The sequence below is a fragment of the Pygoscelis adeliae genome, unplaced genomic scaffold, assembly GCF_000699105.1.
Source record: "Pygoscelis adeliae isolate BGI_AS28 unplaced genomic scaffold, ASM69910v1 Scaffold27, whole genome shotgun sequence".
Taxonomy (NCBI): Eukaryota; Metazoa; Chordata; class Aves; order Sphenisciformes; family Spheniscidae; genus Pygoscelis; species Pygoscelis adeliae.
In genome coordinates, this window is record NW_008825410.1 from 653344 (window position 1) to 667067 (window position 13724).

At 40.1% G+C, this 13724-nt stretch overlaps 1 protein-coding gene across 1 annotated transcript in view; it reads left to right on the top strand.

Moving 5' to 3' along the window:
* SLC25A13 (solute carrier family 25 (aspartate/glutamate carrier), member 13) overlaps window positions 1-13724 on the top strand; it is an 83023-nt gene that overhangs the window by 11131 nt on the left and 58168 nt on the right. Inside the window, exon 3 of the mRNA XM_009330493.1 lies at window positions 2864-2979. Coding sequence (XP_009328768.1) covers window positions 2864-2979 — 116 coding nt within the window. The remainder of the gene's footprint in view (window positions 1-2863; window positions 2980-13724) is intronic.

Genomic DNA, 13724 nt, shown 5'->3' on the forward strand with positions numbered 1-13724 from the left:
GAGTTTGTCCAGGAGCTCCTTGTTCATCCATGCAGGCCTCCTGGCGTTTTTGCCTGACTTCCTCTTTGTTGGGATGCATCGCTCCTGAGCTTGAAGGAGGTGATCCTTGAATATTACCCAGCTTTCTTGGGCCCCTCTTCCCTCCGGGGCTTTGTCCCATGGCACTCTACCAAGCAGATCCCTAAAGAGGCCAAAGTCTGCTCTCCTGAAGTCCAGGGTAGTGACCTTGCTGTGCACCCTCCTCGGTGCCCTCAGGATCTTGAACTCCACCATTTTCTGGCCACTGCAGCCCAGGCTGCCCTTGAGCTTCACATTCCCGACCAGCCCCTCCTTGTTGGTGAGAACAAGGTCCAGCATAGCACCTCTCCTCATTGGCTCCTCCACCGCTTGGAGAAGGAAGTTATCATCGACGCATTCCAGGAACCTCCTGGATTGCTTATGCCCTGCCGTGTTGTCCCTCCAACAGATATTGGGGTGGTTGAAGTCCCCCATGAGGACCAGGGCTTGTGAGCGTGAGGCTGCTGCTGTCTGTCTATAGAGTGCCTCATCCACTCTGCCTTCCTGGCTGGGTGGCCTGTAGCAGACCCCCACCATAATGTCACCTGTCTCTGCCCTCTATTTAATCCCTGACCCATAAACTCTCAGTTGGTTCCTCATCCATCCCCAGGCAGAGCTCCATGCACTCCAGCTGGTCATTGACATAGAGGGCGACACCTCCTCCTCACCTCCCCTGCCTGTCCTTCCTAAAGAGCCTGTATCCCTCCATTCCAACACTCCAGTCACAGGAGCCATTCCACCACGCCTCTGTGATGCCAATAATTTTGTTCTGTCTGTGTGTGGGCTTTATAATCTTTGGGACAGAAGTATTCAGTGCTTTGTATCTGGTTGCTGTTGTGGAAGTTGTCAGGTATGTAACCAATAATGGATAATAATGAGCTTTTATAACCTGTAAGTCACATAGTAACGATAAATATGCATAAATGCAAAGCTAAGTAGGTTGTGATATATTGGTTTAAAATTGAAGGAAATGTTGCATTTTTTAAAATTTCTTTTGGCTTAGGAGAGACGGAAGCTTTCTTCCATTTCAAGACTGAGTATCTATGTATTCTGTATCTAACAGTGGGGAGTACTGAGAGCTCCCAAGGAGCTTAAACAAAATGACTCGATGGCCTGCCTATGTGCTAACGTATGCATATGTAGTAAGTCATTGGCTTCTTTGCCAGTAAAGCTTAAGGCATGCTTATATGTCTACTGGCATCATCAATGGTGAGTTTAATATTAAGAATACCCGAGGAGGTTTCTTCTTATTTATTTCTCACACTACATAATAACCTATGGTGGCAAGTTCCCAGAGCTAATTATTTGTTAGACTATTTCTGACTCTACATATGCTTTCTTTTATTTAGTGCATATATATCAAGGGAGGTAAAGTAGAACAGCTTTTTGGCCTTCTCTGTGCCATGCTTTTTTTTATGTCCTCTTGTTCATCTTCTTGTGTTTTCATGTTCTTCAAGGAAATCAGCTTCTGTTACCCTTTGGATGTTTGGCTGTTGACATGCAGCAAGCACACTTGTGTGTGACTTGAAATTAATTCCCTTAAGACAGGGTGACTGGAAATTGTTGTATAGTCATGGATCATCATAACTTAATGGAATGCATGTCTTTTCCAACCTGTTCAAACACTTTGTTCTTCACTGTTATTGCATACTGAGTGGAAGCTGTCATTGAACTGGCTGCAGTGTCATTTTGAGTAGAAGTCCTAAGGATAGTTAGTTTCTAATAGGAAAAAAATTAATAATTTCTTTTCGTGTGTGTTTCTTGACATGTTACACTGAATTTTGTGCTTCTCAGAAATAAATCTTTGTTCCCCAGCTACTGCCATGTGAACCCATTAAAGCTACGCACTTGCTACGCTGACATAAAGCAGCCTCGAGAGAGGGCAATCTTAAACCTCCCAGACTGCCAGCAGGCCCTGCCGCCACACATTTGAAGATGATTTTAAACTGTACAACCTAGGCATTAAAGAAGTAGCAAAACAGAAGAATGGTTGGCCTTTGCCTCTTTAAGAATAGTCCATTTGAACTCTTGGGTGTGACCCAAAGAAATTAGAGCTGCTCAAGGTCTTTGCAGTATCAAATCTACTGCTGGAAACAATGCCAAATTGTCTGATTATGTATTTCTGCTTATTAACTAACTTAAGGAAGGGCACCTCTGCTTTTATCTCTGCTCTGCTACTGCGCTCACGTATTGGGAACCTGGCTGTAATGATGAATTTGAATAAACTCCTCTTGGGCTGAGGAAGAACGTGCAGACTACTGCTTGAAATTTGTGACTCAACACGCAGGACTGGAGGGCTGTGATGGATGACTAATAAGTTGCTAGCAAACAGATAACACATTCTGATCGGTTCCTTCTGAAGTCAGTGGCAGCACGTAGGTCTTGAATGGATTTGCTTTACAAAAGCCTTAGGTACTGAGTCTTGAGGGAAGTTACTCATATCTTTATTGGCTCTCTGTCTTGCCAGCGGAGGGAGGTAGGCTCCCCCAGAGGGCAGTTCAGTTAGATATTAAAGCTGAGGTGAGTAGCCAGGCTGAGTGCTTTGCTTATTTTATGTTCTGTTGTGACTTGCTGAGAGGAATAGTTCCCTGCTCAACAAAGTAATTTCCATCTAAAGGCGATATAAAGGCCTCCTGACAGCATTGGTGATAGGGCATTTTAGGATAAATTTTAATCCCTATTGATAACATTTTGTACACATTTTGGTTGTGATCTTATTTCTTTTGTATAATCTATGTTATATTGTATTTCATTTTTCTATGCAAGCAAGTGGTTTCATAGCTCCTCTTTTTCCTTCATCCCTTAGGTTGATATCCTTTCAAGAGTTTGTGGCATTTGAATCAGTCCTGTGTGCTCCAGATGCATTGTTCATAGTAGCCTTTCAGCTGTTTGACAAGACTGGCAAAGGAGAAGTTACTTTTGGTAAGACCGTTGTTCTTAAATGTACACTCTTAATTTAAAAATCCCTACTTAACGCTAAACTCTGTTTCACCTTCTGTTACCATAGGAAACACAGTGACTGGTAGTGGAACTACACTAGTGCCAAGCAACTTTCTGGCTGAGTTTTTTTAATCATTTACATATGCACAATATGAAGTCAAGGTCATGGTCATCTTCATGGTTTTCTCTGGAGAACTGGTCACTTCTCTTTTTCTCTTCCCCAACATGCTTGTGCAGGTCTTCAGAACAGCAGTGAAAGGTGACTATAGGAAATGATTGTAAAACCGCAAGAAAGTTGCCAGAAGACTTGGGTGAATGTTGAGTCTGAGATTACCCTGAATTATTTTTTGTTTAAATTGGCTATATTTCAAGCTGGCTTCCTTTAAAGGCTTAAAACTTTCTTCTGTGAGATTTTACAGTAATAAATCCATTATTACCCACCACCCCACTACCTCCCAAAAATTCAGCTGTGCATTGGAGGTGTAGCATTTGCACTGACAACATGAGAAATACTCAGGCCAGTTTAAAACTTGATTATGGGGACTGTTTATTTCTAGGTACCACAGAGACAGCTTTTGATATCTGCAGGACTATCTGCCACCTGCCCAATGATAAGGGTCATTCTGTCTGGAAGAAGGATTCAGAAATTAGCAGTTTTGAATAACTTCAGGCATGGAGCTTGCACTTCAAAAAGTATGGGGGATTTTTTTGCCCTAAGTACTTACACTGGATAAAATTCTGTTTCTAATCTGCTACATTTGGACACGGTTATCCATATGTTTCAAGTTTTATTAATTGGTTGTTAAACCGTTTTAACTAAAAGGAAAGTTGGATGACATTGACTCTTTGCCTTTTCGAAATGTATGGTTCACATGTCCTTTGTCTTTTGCTAGCATTCCCCACACATGTTTTATGCTCAGTTAAAAAAGCCCTTCCCATTCCATTTGAACTGACAAGATCCTGTTACCATTGCTTCAAGCATCATTGTATTCCTTCTACCATCTCCAAAAATCTGTATTTGAAGTTGCGGCTGGTGAGAAGACTTGCTGTCTCTTCTTGTGTCTGTTTTGGTTTTTCATTATTTTGGTTGTCTGCTGAGGTTGTGAAAGATGTGCTTTTTGTGTGCAATATTACTTGTTAGAACAGCTTTTTAAAAATCACTACAGATGCTAAAAGATTTGAAAGAATTTCAGGGAAAAGTTCTGCTGATCGTAACCTTGATGAAGGAAGTATTTTGTGCCTAACAGTCTTGTGCATGTGTATGGACAGAGAGGCAACGAGAGACGGCATGCTTTTAAATCAGGAGGGCACGCATATTTTGCAGAGATTTTGTTCCAGCACAGACAAACCAGGGTTCCTGGAATGCCTGTGATGTGCAGGTTCTTGTCTGCGTCAGAGCCCCTGGTTGCTTGGAGCGCTCGTTAATAATCTAGGAAGAACTGTAGTCGTTTGATGTGAATGCTGAATCAATCCAACTTAACTTTTTAACTCTTGGTGTTCTTGTTTGTGTTTTTCCTGCTGGCAAATGCTTCCCTTGGGGTTTGACACAGTGATTCAAGGGGTTTGTTTGGCATTTGAAGTCCATTGAAGTCCTTCTAGCGATGAGAGAAACTCCTATGCCAGGCTGTATTTAAGGTATTTGAAAGAGGAGACATGCCAACATTGGCAGAACCTCAGATAGCTTTTTTTAATTCCTTCCTCTCCCCCTTTGAAAGCATAAATGCATTTGTAACTTCTGTATAGTACCTTGTGGCTACCACCCCAGCAAACGCCTGGAGTGGGGAGGATGTGAGAGCTGTCTCAGTGTTGTGCATTCTCAGCAGAAATGGTTGACCTTTAGACAAAGCTAGTTTCTATTTTCTATCATAAGAAAAAAAGCTTTTTTCCCCCCATTATGAAAAAAAAAACTAATATTTTCACAAATAAATTATTACAATACTATCCTGTAACGTTGCCACTCGGTGCCTCAGTCATGCGTCTTTGAGGTTAATTATGAGATCTTTTTCCATTGACTTGAATGAGAGTGGGATCAAGTCCTTATCAAGGTTAGGAGACTTAAATAGGGGTTTTGTATACTGTGGAATTACAGTGTGAAAGGAACAGAAGAAAAGGGAAAGGATCGTTTTTCACTATACTGCTGTTAAGTGTAGTATCTCAAGGATCACCTTATAAGTCTGTATCTCATTTTATTGTTGTAAGGAAACAGTGTGGCTTATCTGTGCAGTCATTGTTTTTCTGTATACTGAGATAATGGTATAAATATTTTAGCTTATACCGAATGGAATATAGGGCTTCCCAGCTGTGAACTCCACATTTTCTGCTAAGCAAATCATCTAAATCTTATTCTTCTACAGGTGCACTTAGCTTGGCACCTTTGTAAAATAAATTAATAATGGGCTTTGCGTCAATGAGCTTTTACACTGAATGCTACATCCAGGCTGTGGATATTTAGAGAAATGTTCTGGGTGAAGAAGTTTCAGTATTTAATACTTTGCACTTACTTTTCTTGAAAAATGCTGCAGTCTTACTTGAGCTTCTGGGTTGAAAATGCCTTTGCATTTTCACCATATGTTGACATCTCTACAATTTTAAATGTTTCATTTCTTTCAAGGTAACTGTACCTCGCTCTTTGACAGAGCTAGCATCTATTTAAAAGAGCTGGTCCACAAGCAGTGTGTGTATTGGGGGTGGGTGGGAAGTATTTCTAGTTTATTGCTTTTCGAGGTGAATGAAATGGCCACTAGTAAATTAGTGGGCAGTGGCTGACTGAGAATACACCTGGCCGTTGCATCATGTCGTAGATTTATCTGCTGCTGAAGTGTCAAAGCTTTGACAGTTTGCAAGGAGTAAAAAAAAAGCGGTGACAGTTTGCAAGGGGTTAAAGCTCTCATCAAGAAATTGGGAGGAAGTTTAGCCGGCTTTTAAATTTAAGGCAAAGAGCAAACCATTGCTTCTTACTGTTGAGTGTTGACAGGCACATAAAAGCTGATAATGTAAGTCCAGGGGTTTAAGAGACTTAGTAGAGTTGCTTTTTTTTGTCGTATGACTGTATTTTAATGCCTCATTAAAGAAGCAGAGCCCTTTGAAATTCTTTACTAGGTGGCGTTTAAAAAAAGGCGAGATGGTTGGGTAAAAATGTCAGTGTTTAAAAACCAAGTTGTCTTAACCTCCATCTCTAATTTCGGATGGATAAATGAAATGATGGGAGCTAACAGTTCTGAGCTGTGAATAACGCAGTGGTGATATCCAAGGACTGGAACTTTCCTTTTCTTATACTGGTTCTCACAGCCCTACTGAAGGGCAAAATAAGTGTTGTCCATGTTGGTTTTGCTCACAGAGAAAGGAAAGGCACAAAAAGAGATGTGATTGCCTGAGTCTGTGCTGCCAACCAGCGTTGAACATTTTTGTAACATTAAAATCTTTGAAGATTTTAATTCTGATTTGTTTTAAAGTAGAATTTCCCACCAGACAGAAATTCTTGCTCTCGTACTTAATTAAATGTAGCTGTGGTATAGCTTGTGTTTTTCTAGTTTTGGATTTTTTTTTTAAAGGTCCTCTAATTCAACCTGAAGCTGTTTCAAAATGGATGCTGTGCTGTGCTGCTTTGAGAAATATGAGTATGCTGTAAAACAAGTCAGTCCTTTAATTTAAAAAAAAAATGAAAAAGCAAAACAAAACCCCCCAAACCCAGCAAAAATGCGAAGGCAATGGGGAACCCAAACCCCAAGTTGTTGCTTGTTTATCGTAACAGCTGCAGAATCAAGGAATGTCTTCTGCTTTTGTCTCAAAACAAAATTTTATTTATGTGTAGACAGCAGCTATTGTGGGTCTCTGCTTCTGTTATTAATTATGTCAGTACAGTTCTTAGATAAACACATTAATTAAGGATACATCTTACTAAGCACTCCTGTTTGCTTATCTGATACTTGAATTGCCTGAATACTTCTTTGTAAACTTTCTGGAAGCACATAGCTCTTAACAGAGGTTTAAATAACTCTACAGCTATTGTGATGAGCTTCAGAGTTTTTCCTCGTACGATAATGCTCTGATACTTTTTCAATATGCAAAGAATTATTACAGGAGTCTCACAATTACTTTCCTGACCAAAGGATTAGGTTCAGACTGTGTGAGCTAGCTCTTGCTTTTGTTACAGAGGATTACTTATTTTATGCTTTGCCCTGTAATTGCTTGGTTTGACTTCGCACTTCTTAGGGGATCTGTAATTCTTTTTTTTTCCTTGCACAACACCTAGCTTAGTGATGCCCAGCCTGGTACACTCAATACCATGTAAAGCAAGGAAAAGCTAAATCTGAACTACCAAAATAAATTGCTGAGGCTGTAAGCTTTGATCACTTGATAAATTGCAATATTCAGTATTTCTCAGTGAAATTTCCATTGCTGGTTCAAATTGGTTAGAAACCATTTGTAGCTAGTGATCTGTTAGCTTACACCTACACAGTGAAACATTTGCTGGTTTATAAATGACAGTTGCCTAGATATGGTGATCCCAATGGCAAATGCAAAATTTGTTTCGTCTCTGATATTTTTTGTTGTTTGTACTGGATTTTGCAGAAATAATGGCCAGTTTTAATTAAAAGAGGATGTAAGGTAGACTTGTTAGTATATTTATTTGCTTCAAACAATTTTTGAAATCTTCTTTATACTGTTTCCAGAGAATTTAATTTCTAGACATATGTCAACTTGGCAAGTTTTTCTTGTTTAGTTTTTTTTTTTAACTATAATGTTATGTAACCAGGCAGACTTTCATGAAGGCATCTAAGTAAAACAAAGCGTGTTTAGTCACAAAGTAAATCTGTCATTTTAAATATTAGGAAAAGTTCCATCCTTTTACATAGTTGTGTTTCATTTGGTCTAGAAAACACAATTGAGTTTTCTAAGTCATCCAGAACTGAAATTTGGTGTTTTGGTTTGTTCTGTGTTGTTGGTTTTGGTTTGTCTTTTTTTTTTTCTTTTTTTTTTTTCTTTTAAATCAAAGCTGCCTACTGACAAACATCAGGCTGAAGGCTGCGCTTATCTCTTGTTCATTACCAAAACCCAAGGAACGATCATAGAATCATCAAACAGTTTGTGTTGGAAGGGACTGTGACAGCCATCTGGTTCAAGCCCTTGCAGGGCCATCAAGACCAGGTTGCTCTGGGGGCAACATCCAATCAAGGTTTTAAATATCTCTGAGGATGGAGACTCTGCAGCCTCTATGAGCAAGCATCTTCCAGTGTTCGACCAGTGTTACAGTGAAAAATAATTTCCTGATGCCTAGTTGGGATTGCCCATGTTCCAGCTTGCATCCATTGCCTCCTGTCCTTCCACCGTGCATCTCCGTCTTCCCTTCACCCTCCTGTTGGGTAGTTGTAGACAGTGATGAGGTCCTCCTTTAGCCCGTCCTTCTCCAGGCTGAGAAACCCCCATACCATCAGCCGCTCCACATGTCATGTGCATCAACCCCCGGCTATCTTATATGGAGAAAATAAAAGTGGTATTTTATTTTAGTTAGCCAGGTTATGCCGTTTACCTTGGTGGAAGTGATCTGTTTTTTTTATTATTATTCTTCAGGGCAAAAGGGGTAAATTTAGATTTTGTGCCCTCATGGGGCCTAGTGCTTTCCAAACCTGTGGTCTTTGGGTCTGGCAGTTTGTTCCTCACTTCTAAGGAGGCCAGGAAAGGTAATAAAGAAATGTAAGGCTGTTGCCAGTAAACTGAAATTATGGATATCCACAGCTCAAGTAGAAATATTTTTAAGGGACTGCATCTTGGAAAAACGTTGAAAACCTTTTCTGTAAGCCAATTATGTGATATTCTGCGTATAAATTCATGTTATTTCTCCTTACATCCAAGGAGGACAGAAGAAGCTGACAAGCTTGGATCCAGAGTCTTAACTGCTGAAAGTGATGGTACTCTTGGAAAGAGCCTGCTTTTTGGGGTATTTGCAATGTTTAGCAGAGGTAACAGATGTGCTCAGGTATCTCAGTCAAAAATCAGGGCCAAGCTGAATTGGACACTGTATGGATATGTCATGAGGAAGTGAATTCATAGTTTTTAGAAGTGAAAAGAGCACAAACAACCAGAGCAGGTGGAAGATAAGAGGATTTAAAAGTGAGAACATTTTCAGCAGAGGGTTGAAACTTGAAGCTTATCATAGATCTTTTGACTGGGAAAAATCATGAAGGCACAAGCATGTTCTCGTGATAATGTTTTCATTAACGTAAAATTAACCTGTAAGACTGCTCTGTCCTTGTTGAAAAGTTTGGATAGGGCAGTGAAGTTATAACCAAATGAGTTTTGTTCAGTAGCTAGTGCCTCTCTCCTAAAAGGGAATGCGTGCTGAACTTTTTGTTAGGATTCATACTGGACTTTATGGTTTGCTGGGGGCTTTTAGGGGATTTTTTGGTTGTTGTCATCTTTAAACTCTACTTATGACATCTGAAAGGTTAGCAATACCGGTCTTAATCTCACCTCTGTGTACAACAGGTGCTATACAGCCTTTGTTGCTTCTTCCAACCACAAAATGGATGTGGTTCGCATCTGAACGGAAGCAGCCACTTTTAGTGAGAGACTCCAGCCTCCGGCTTCTCTGCCCTGCTGTGGCTGCCTCCAAGGGTGCTGGCACTCTGTTGGGGCTGTCGCAGTACAGTCTCTTTTCTGCCTGGAGATGTGCCGAGTCAACCAGTTCATTTTATGAGGGCAGCCCAACAAATACCGTAAGCTTTTGCTTTCCATTGATGTGCTCCAGATGTTAGTACGTTACCTGGAGGTGAAAAACCATTGTGAAGGCATCCATTTTTTGATACACATGGAACTTTATTGCACTTCTTTAAATGACCAGTTTGTACTACAAAAAGAACCACCTCGATTTTTGGAACTTTTTTAATGACTTATGAGCAGTGTTTTCCGAACAACTGAATGTAGATGCACAGCAATATCAGATTGGCATGCATGTGTTGTATGGTATCTTGTCAGAGATCAGAAGAACTGCTCAGAAGCTGTTCCAGTTCAGTGGGTCAAAAATCCACTTTTTATGAAAGGCTAACTGTAGATTTGCACGATTGACAATAATGGTTCCAATTTTAAAAGATAGAGGTAACAGAGAACACTTCCAGTTGGTGGGATAGTTCAAGAATACTACATGTTCAGATGGCTAAAATATTGTGCTTTCTGCTGCTACTTCATGCTACTTAAAACGAAAAAAATAGGTGTGGAAAAGGTGGGAAAAAGCCAATTTGAGAGTAAATTTCAACTATATGAGGCCACTCTTTGGTTAACAGTAAGCTGAGGGTTAGCCATCTTTCATACAGCTGTATATCCTGGTGGAAAAAAAAAAAAAAAACAACGTGATTACTAGGCAGCATTTGGGGATGAACCAGAAGCTTCCACACCAGAATATGCTTAAACTGTGGCAGGAGCAGTATACCACTTTAAGCTTGATTTTTATTTTAATTTTTCTCCATCCCCTTTTCAAATTGTCCTGGAATTACAGATTAGAAGGTAAAAACTTCAGCAGGCCCTGAGAGCTAGGAAAGTGTTTTGTTATTACAAATTTTAATATGAAATTTCAGATAGCAAAATACACATACTTTTGCAGTGTGTATAATTCAGTTTTCTAAATTGGAAAATCTGCTGTTACCTAGCAGTTAATGACTATTTTTTTCCAACATTTGGAATGCAGGACCTGATTTGATAAGCTGATAAAAGAAAACAAAACTGAGAACATGTTGGAAGTGCTCAAAGTGAAAATTACAGTTTAGGTAGGTTTGGGGGTAGATAGTTAGACATTTTAATTGAACTAAAATAGTTTTATACTAATACGGTACTGTTGTGGGAGTACATTTTGTGGTGCATTTGAAATTGAAGTATTTAAGTGGGGGAAAATGTATGTTAATGCTTTGCAAGAAAGTGATTTTTTTTTTTTTTACTAACCTATCTAAGCAAAATAGCTGTTAAAGAAATAGACCTCTCAAGTCTGTATTGGAGAGTAAAGTTTAGGATAATTTCTTCGAGGCAGGAGTTTACTTTTATCACTTTGGTTGGTATATTAAACTGCTGTAGGAAACAATAATGTGAATTCTGAAGTAAATATGTATTCCTGGAGAACTACAGTGAAGTCAGCCCCTGCCAGGGTAAAGAAAGTTGTTGAGTCAGTCTGGATTCTGAAAGTCCTGTCTTTTTAACATCTCCATGATAGGGATAACAGAAATGAGTCCAGATGATGATTTCAGTTACCCACGTGGAAATGGAGGCATAGAATTTGATAAGACAGCTTTGGTTACACACAAGCAACACTGGCTTATGTTAAGCAGTGCTTAACAAGTTAACCCTGCTTGTCCATTACAATTCAGCACTAGTCCACAGCTGGACTAGCTCAACATAGCTAGTTAAATTGGTTAAAATTACCATTTTTATTGAGTTTAATTTGTCTTTGGGGATTTTCTCTGAATTTGGAGTAACTAGTCCTATAAAAAAATAAGCTGCCACTTGCACATGTGTGCACACACAAAATTATCAAAAGAAGTGAATTCAGTTTTTCATAGGTGTTTATATGCAAGTGTATATGTGCAGCCACATTTTTCAGGTGCAGGTGAAACTGATCTTAGTCTAAATGGATTGGCTGCACTAATGGAGGGTTTTGCACTCTTTTGAATGAATCTGTTTTAAAACAGTAGCACTACCACATGATAGAGCGCAGATAAATAGCACTGACCTGGGCTGCTATCTTTTTTCAAATCAACCCCTCACCCCCCTTCTTGAGTTGTGTAACACAATCCCTTTATCTTCAAATTATGTGCTCTGCAGTTTGAACGTTCTATCAGATACCTTCCTAGTAATATTTTAAGAAGGAAAGAACCTAATTTAATTTTTTTTTATTCAGAATTGCAGAATAGGTTGTGGTCCATGTTTTGCAAGGAATTAAGAGGCAGTGAAAATACAGCATTAATATATTATTTCAGGGTTTCTAACCTGTGGAAGAAGGTGGCTGTGACAGCCTTTCTTGCTCTTCCTGCTTTGTTGAGAGAAGTTGAAGGGATGAGTACTTTTCCTTTGCAATCCTTAGTAATCAAGCTATTCCAATGTGTTATTTAATTTACAGCATGGCCACTATAAAACTGTTTCAACCCATTTCCTTGACAAAGCAGCAGGAAGATCAAGAAGGTGATTGTAGCGCTTGTACTTCCAGAGTGTTGTACCTCTTCTGGGTGAATGGGGATAAATGGACAACCCAGCCAAGTACTTAGACTACCCATCATTCCACATCTTAGCTGAGCGGATGTGATGTGGACATATGTTTTCCAAAATAAAAAGTCATCATTGTGAACAGTCCTGGTCCCAGACCATAGAAGGATGGAAATAAACTCTAACTAGCTGTGTATTTGAAGTTCACAACAGTAAACAGAAAAACAACAAAACAAAAACCCAGACCAAAAAAAGCCAACCCAAACCTTGGATAAACCCGAACAATTCCAGTAAAAGAAGATAATACAAAATAATATTACTTGAGTATTTTTGACATGTATGTATGCACATCTCTGTACACATGTGCTTTTGCACAAGTTCATTGTACTTTTTCTGTGGCCGGGAGCAGCAAGGGCTGGCGGCTTTGCCAGGCAGGTGAGCTTGCAGCTGAGTGAGGGTGCCAAGAGGCCGGGGCATGGGCAGAGACCACCCAGCAAGGGGTGCAGTCCCACGCTGCCTGAGCAAGGACAGCAGAGCATGTCTGGTGACAGTGACCAGGGTCAGCCGAGAGTCCAGCGAATGCCAGACAAGTCCGCAGGGACGAGGCAGGTCCGAGGTCAGGCTGGGAAGCCAAGTCAGGAGGTCTGGGTCACCAAAGTGCATGGGCAGGTGCAGGCATCCCTGCAGGGTGGCTCAGACAAGGAGGACCAAGGACCTGCGATGCTGCTTCTCCCAGCTTCTCCTCCCGTGGCTCTTTCCACGGACCCTGAACCACATGCTCATGGGTGGGGCATGGGGAAGAGGTTGCAGAATCTAGTAGTGCACTCAGGGTCATGAAGATTATGGAAAAATGTAGAGTTGTTTCAAATGGTCGATGAGGACCCATTGCAAAGTTTGTGGAAATCATTCTGTTCTCATCTTCGCTGAGCTTTAGGTCAGGTCTTGCTTGGCAGTTGTCAAGGTGCTGGGGTTTCCTAGTCACGATAGTGAAACAGCTGCTCTTATCAATAGTTTAATTTGACCAATTGGACTTCCTTCTTTGCCTTTTCTTCTGTGTAGGATTTATTTTAAATGACTTTGAAAAAAACCGCACTTCTTTGTTACAGCCATTTAAAGGAAATTGTTTCCAAACGCATGAACGGAAGTGCTTAACCATTAACAAAACATGATTTTACAAAGGCATCACCTTTTGTCTGAGCAGAATGACAGGGATTTGCATATTCCGGTTTAAAAAACCTTATCTCTTTATACTAAAATATCTATTCCACACTCTTTGCATTAATTTTGCTTCGTTTAATCCAAGTTGTAGCTATAATGCTCATGTGTTTCTCTTCAGGGCCTTAAATATGATGAATGTAGAAGCAGTTACTGCCAGAAGGGTTTGAAAAGGTTATTGGTGCATGTAGAACTCTTGTTAACTTATGATAGTTCACATCTTTTCAAATTTGTCTTTTGTTTTCCTCTCTGCAGAAGGTAGCCTGTGTCCTTTACAGAAGTTGCTATTGCCGTTTTCATCAGGGTAAATCTCATTTTTTATCAAGGCC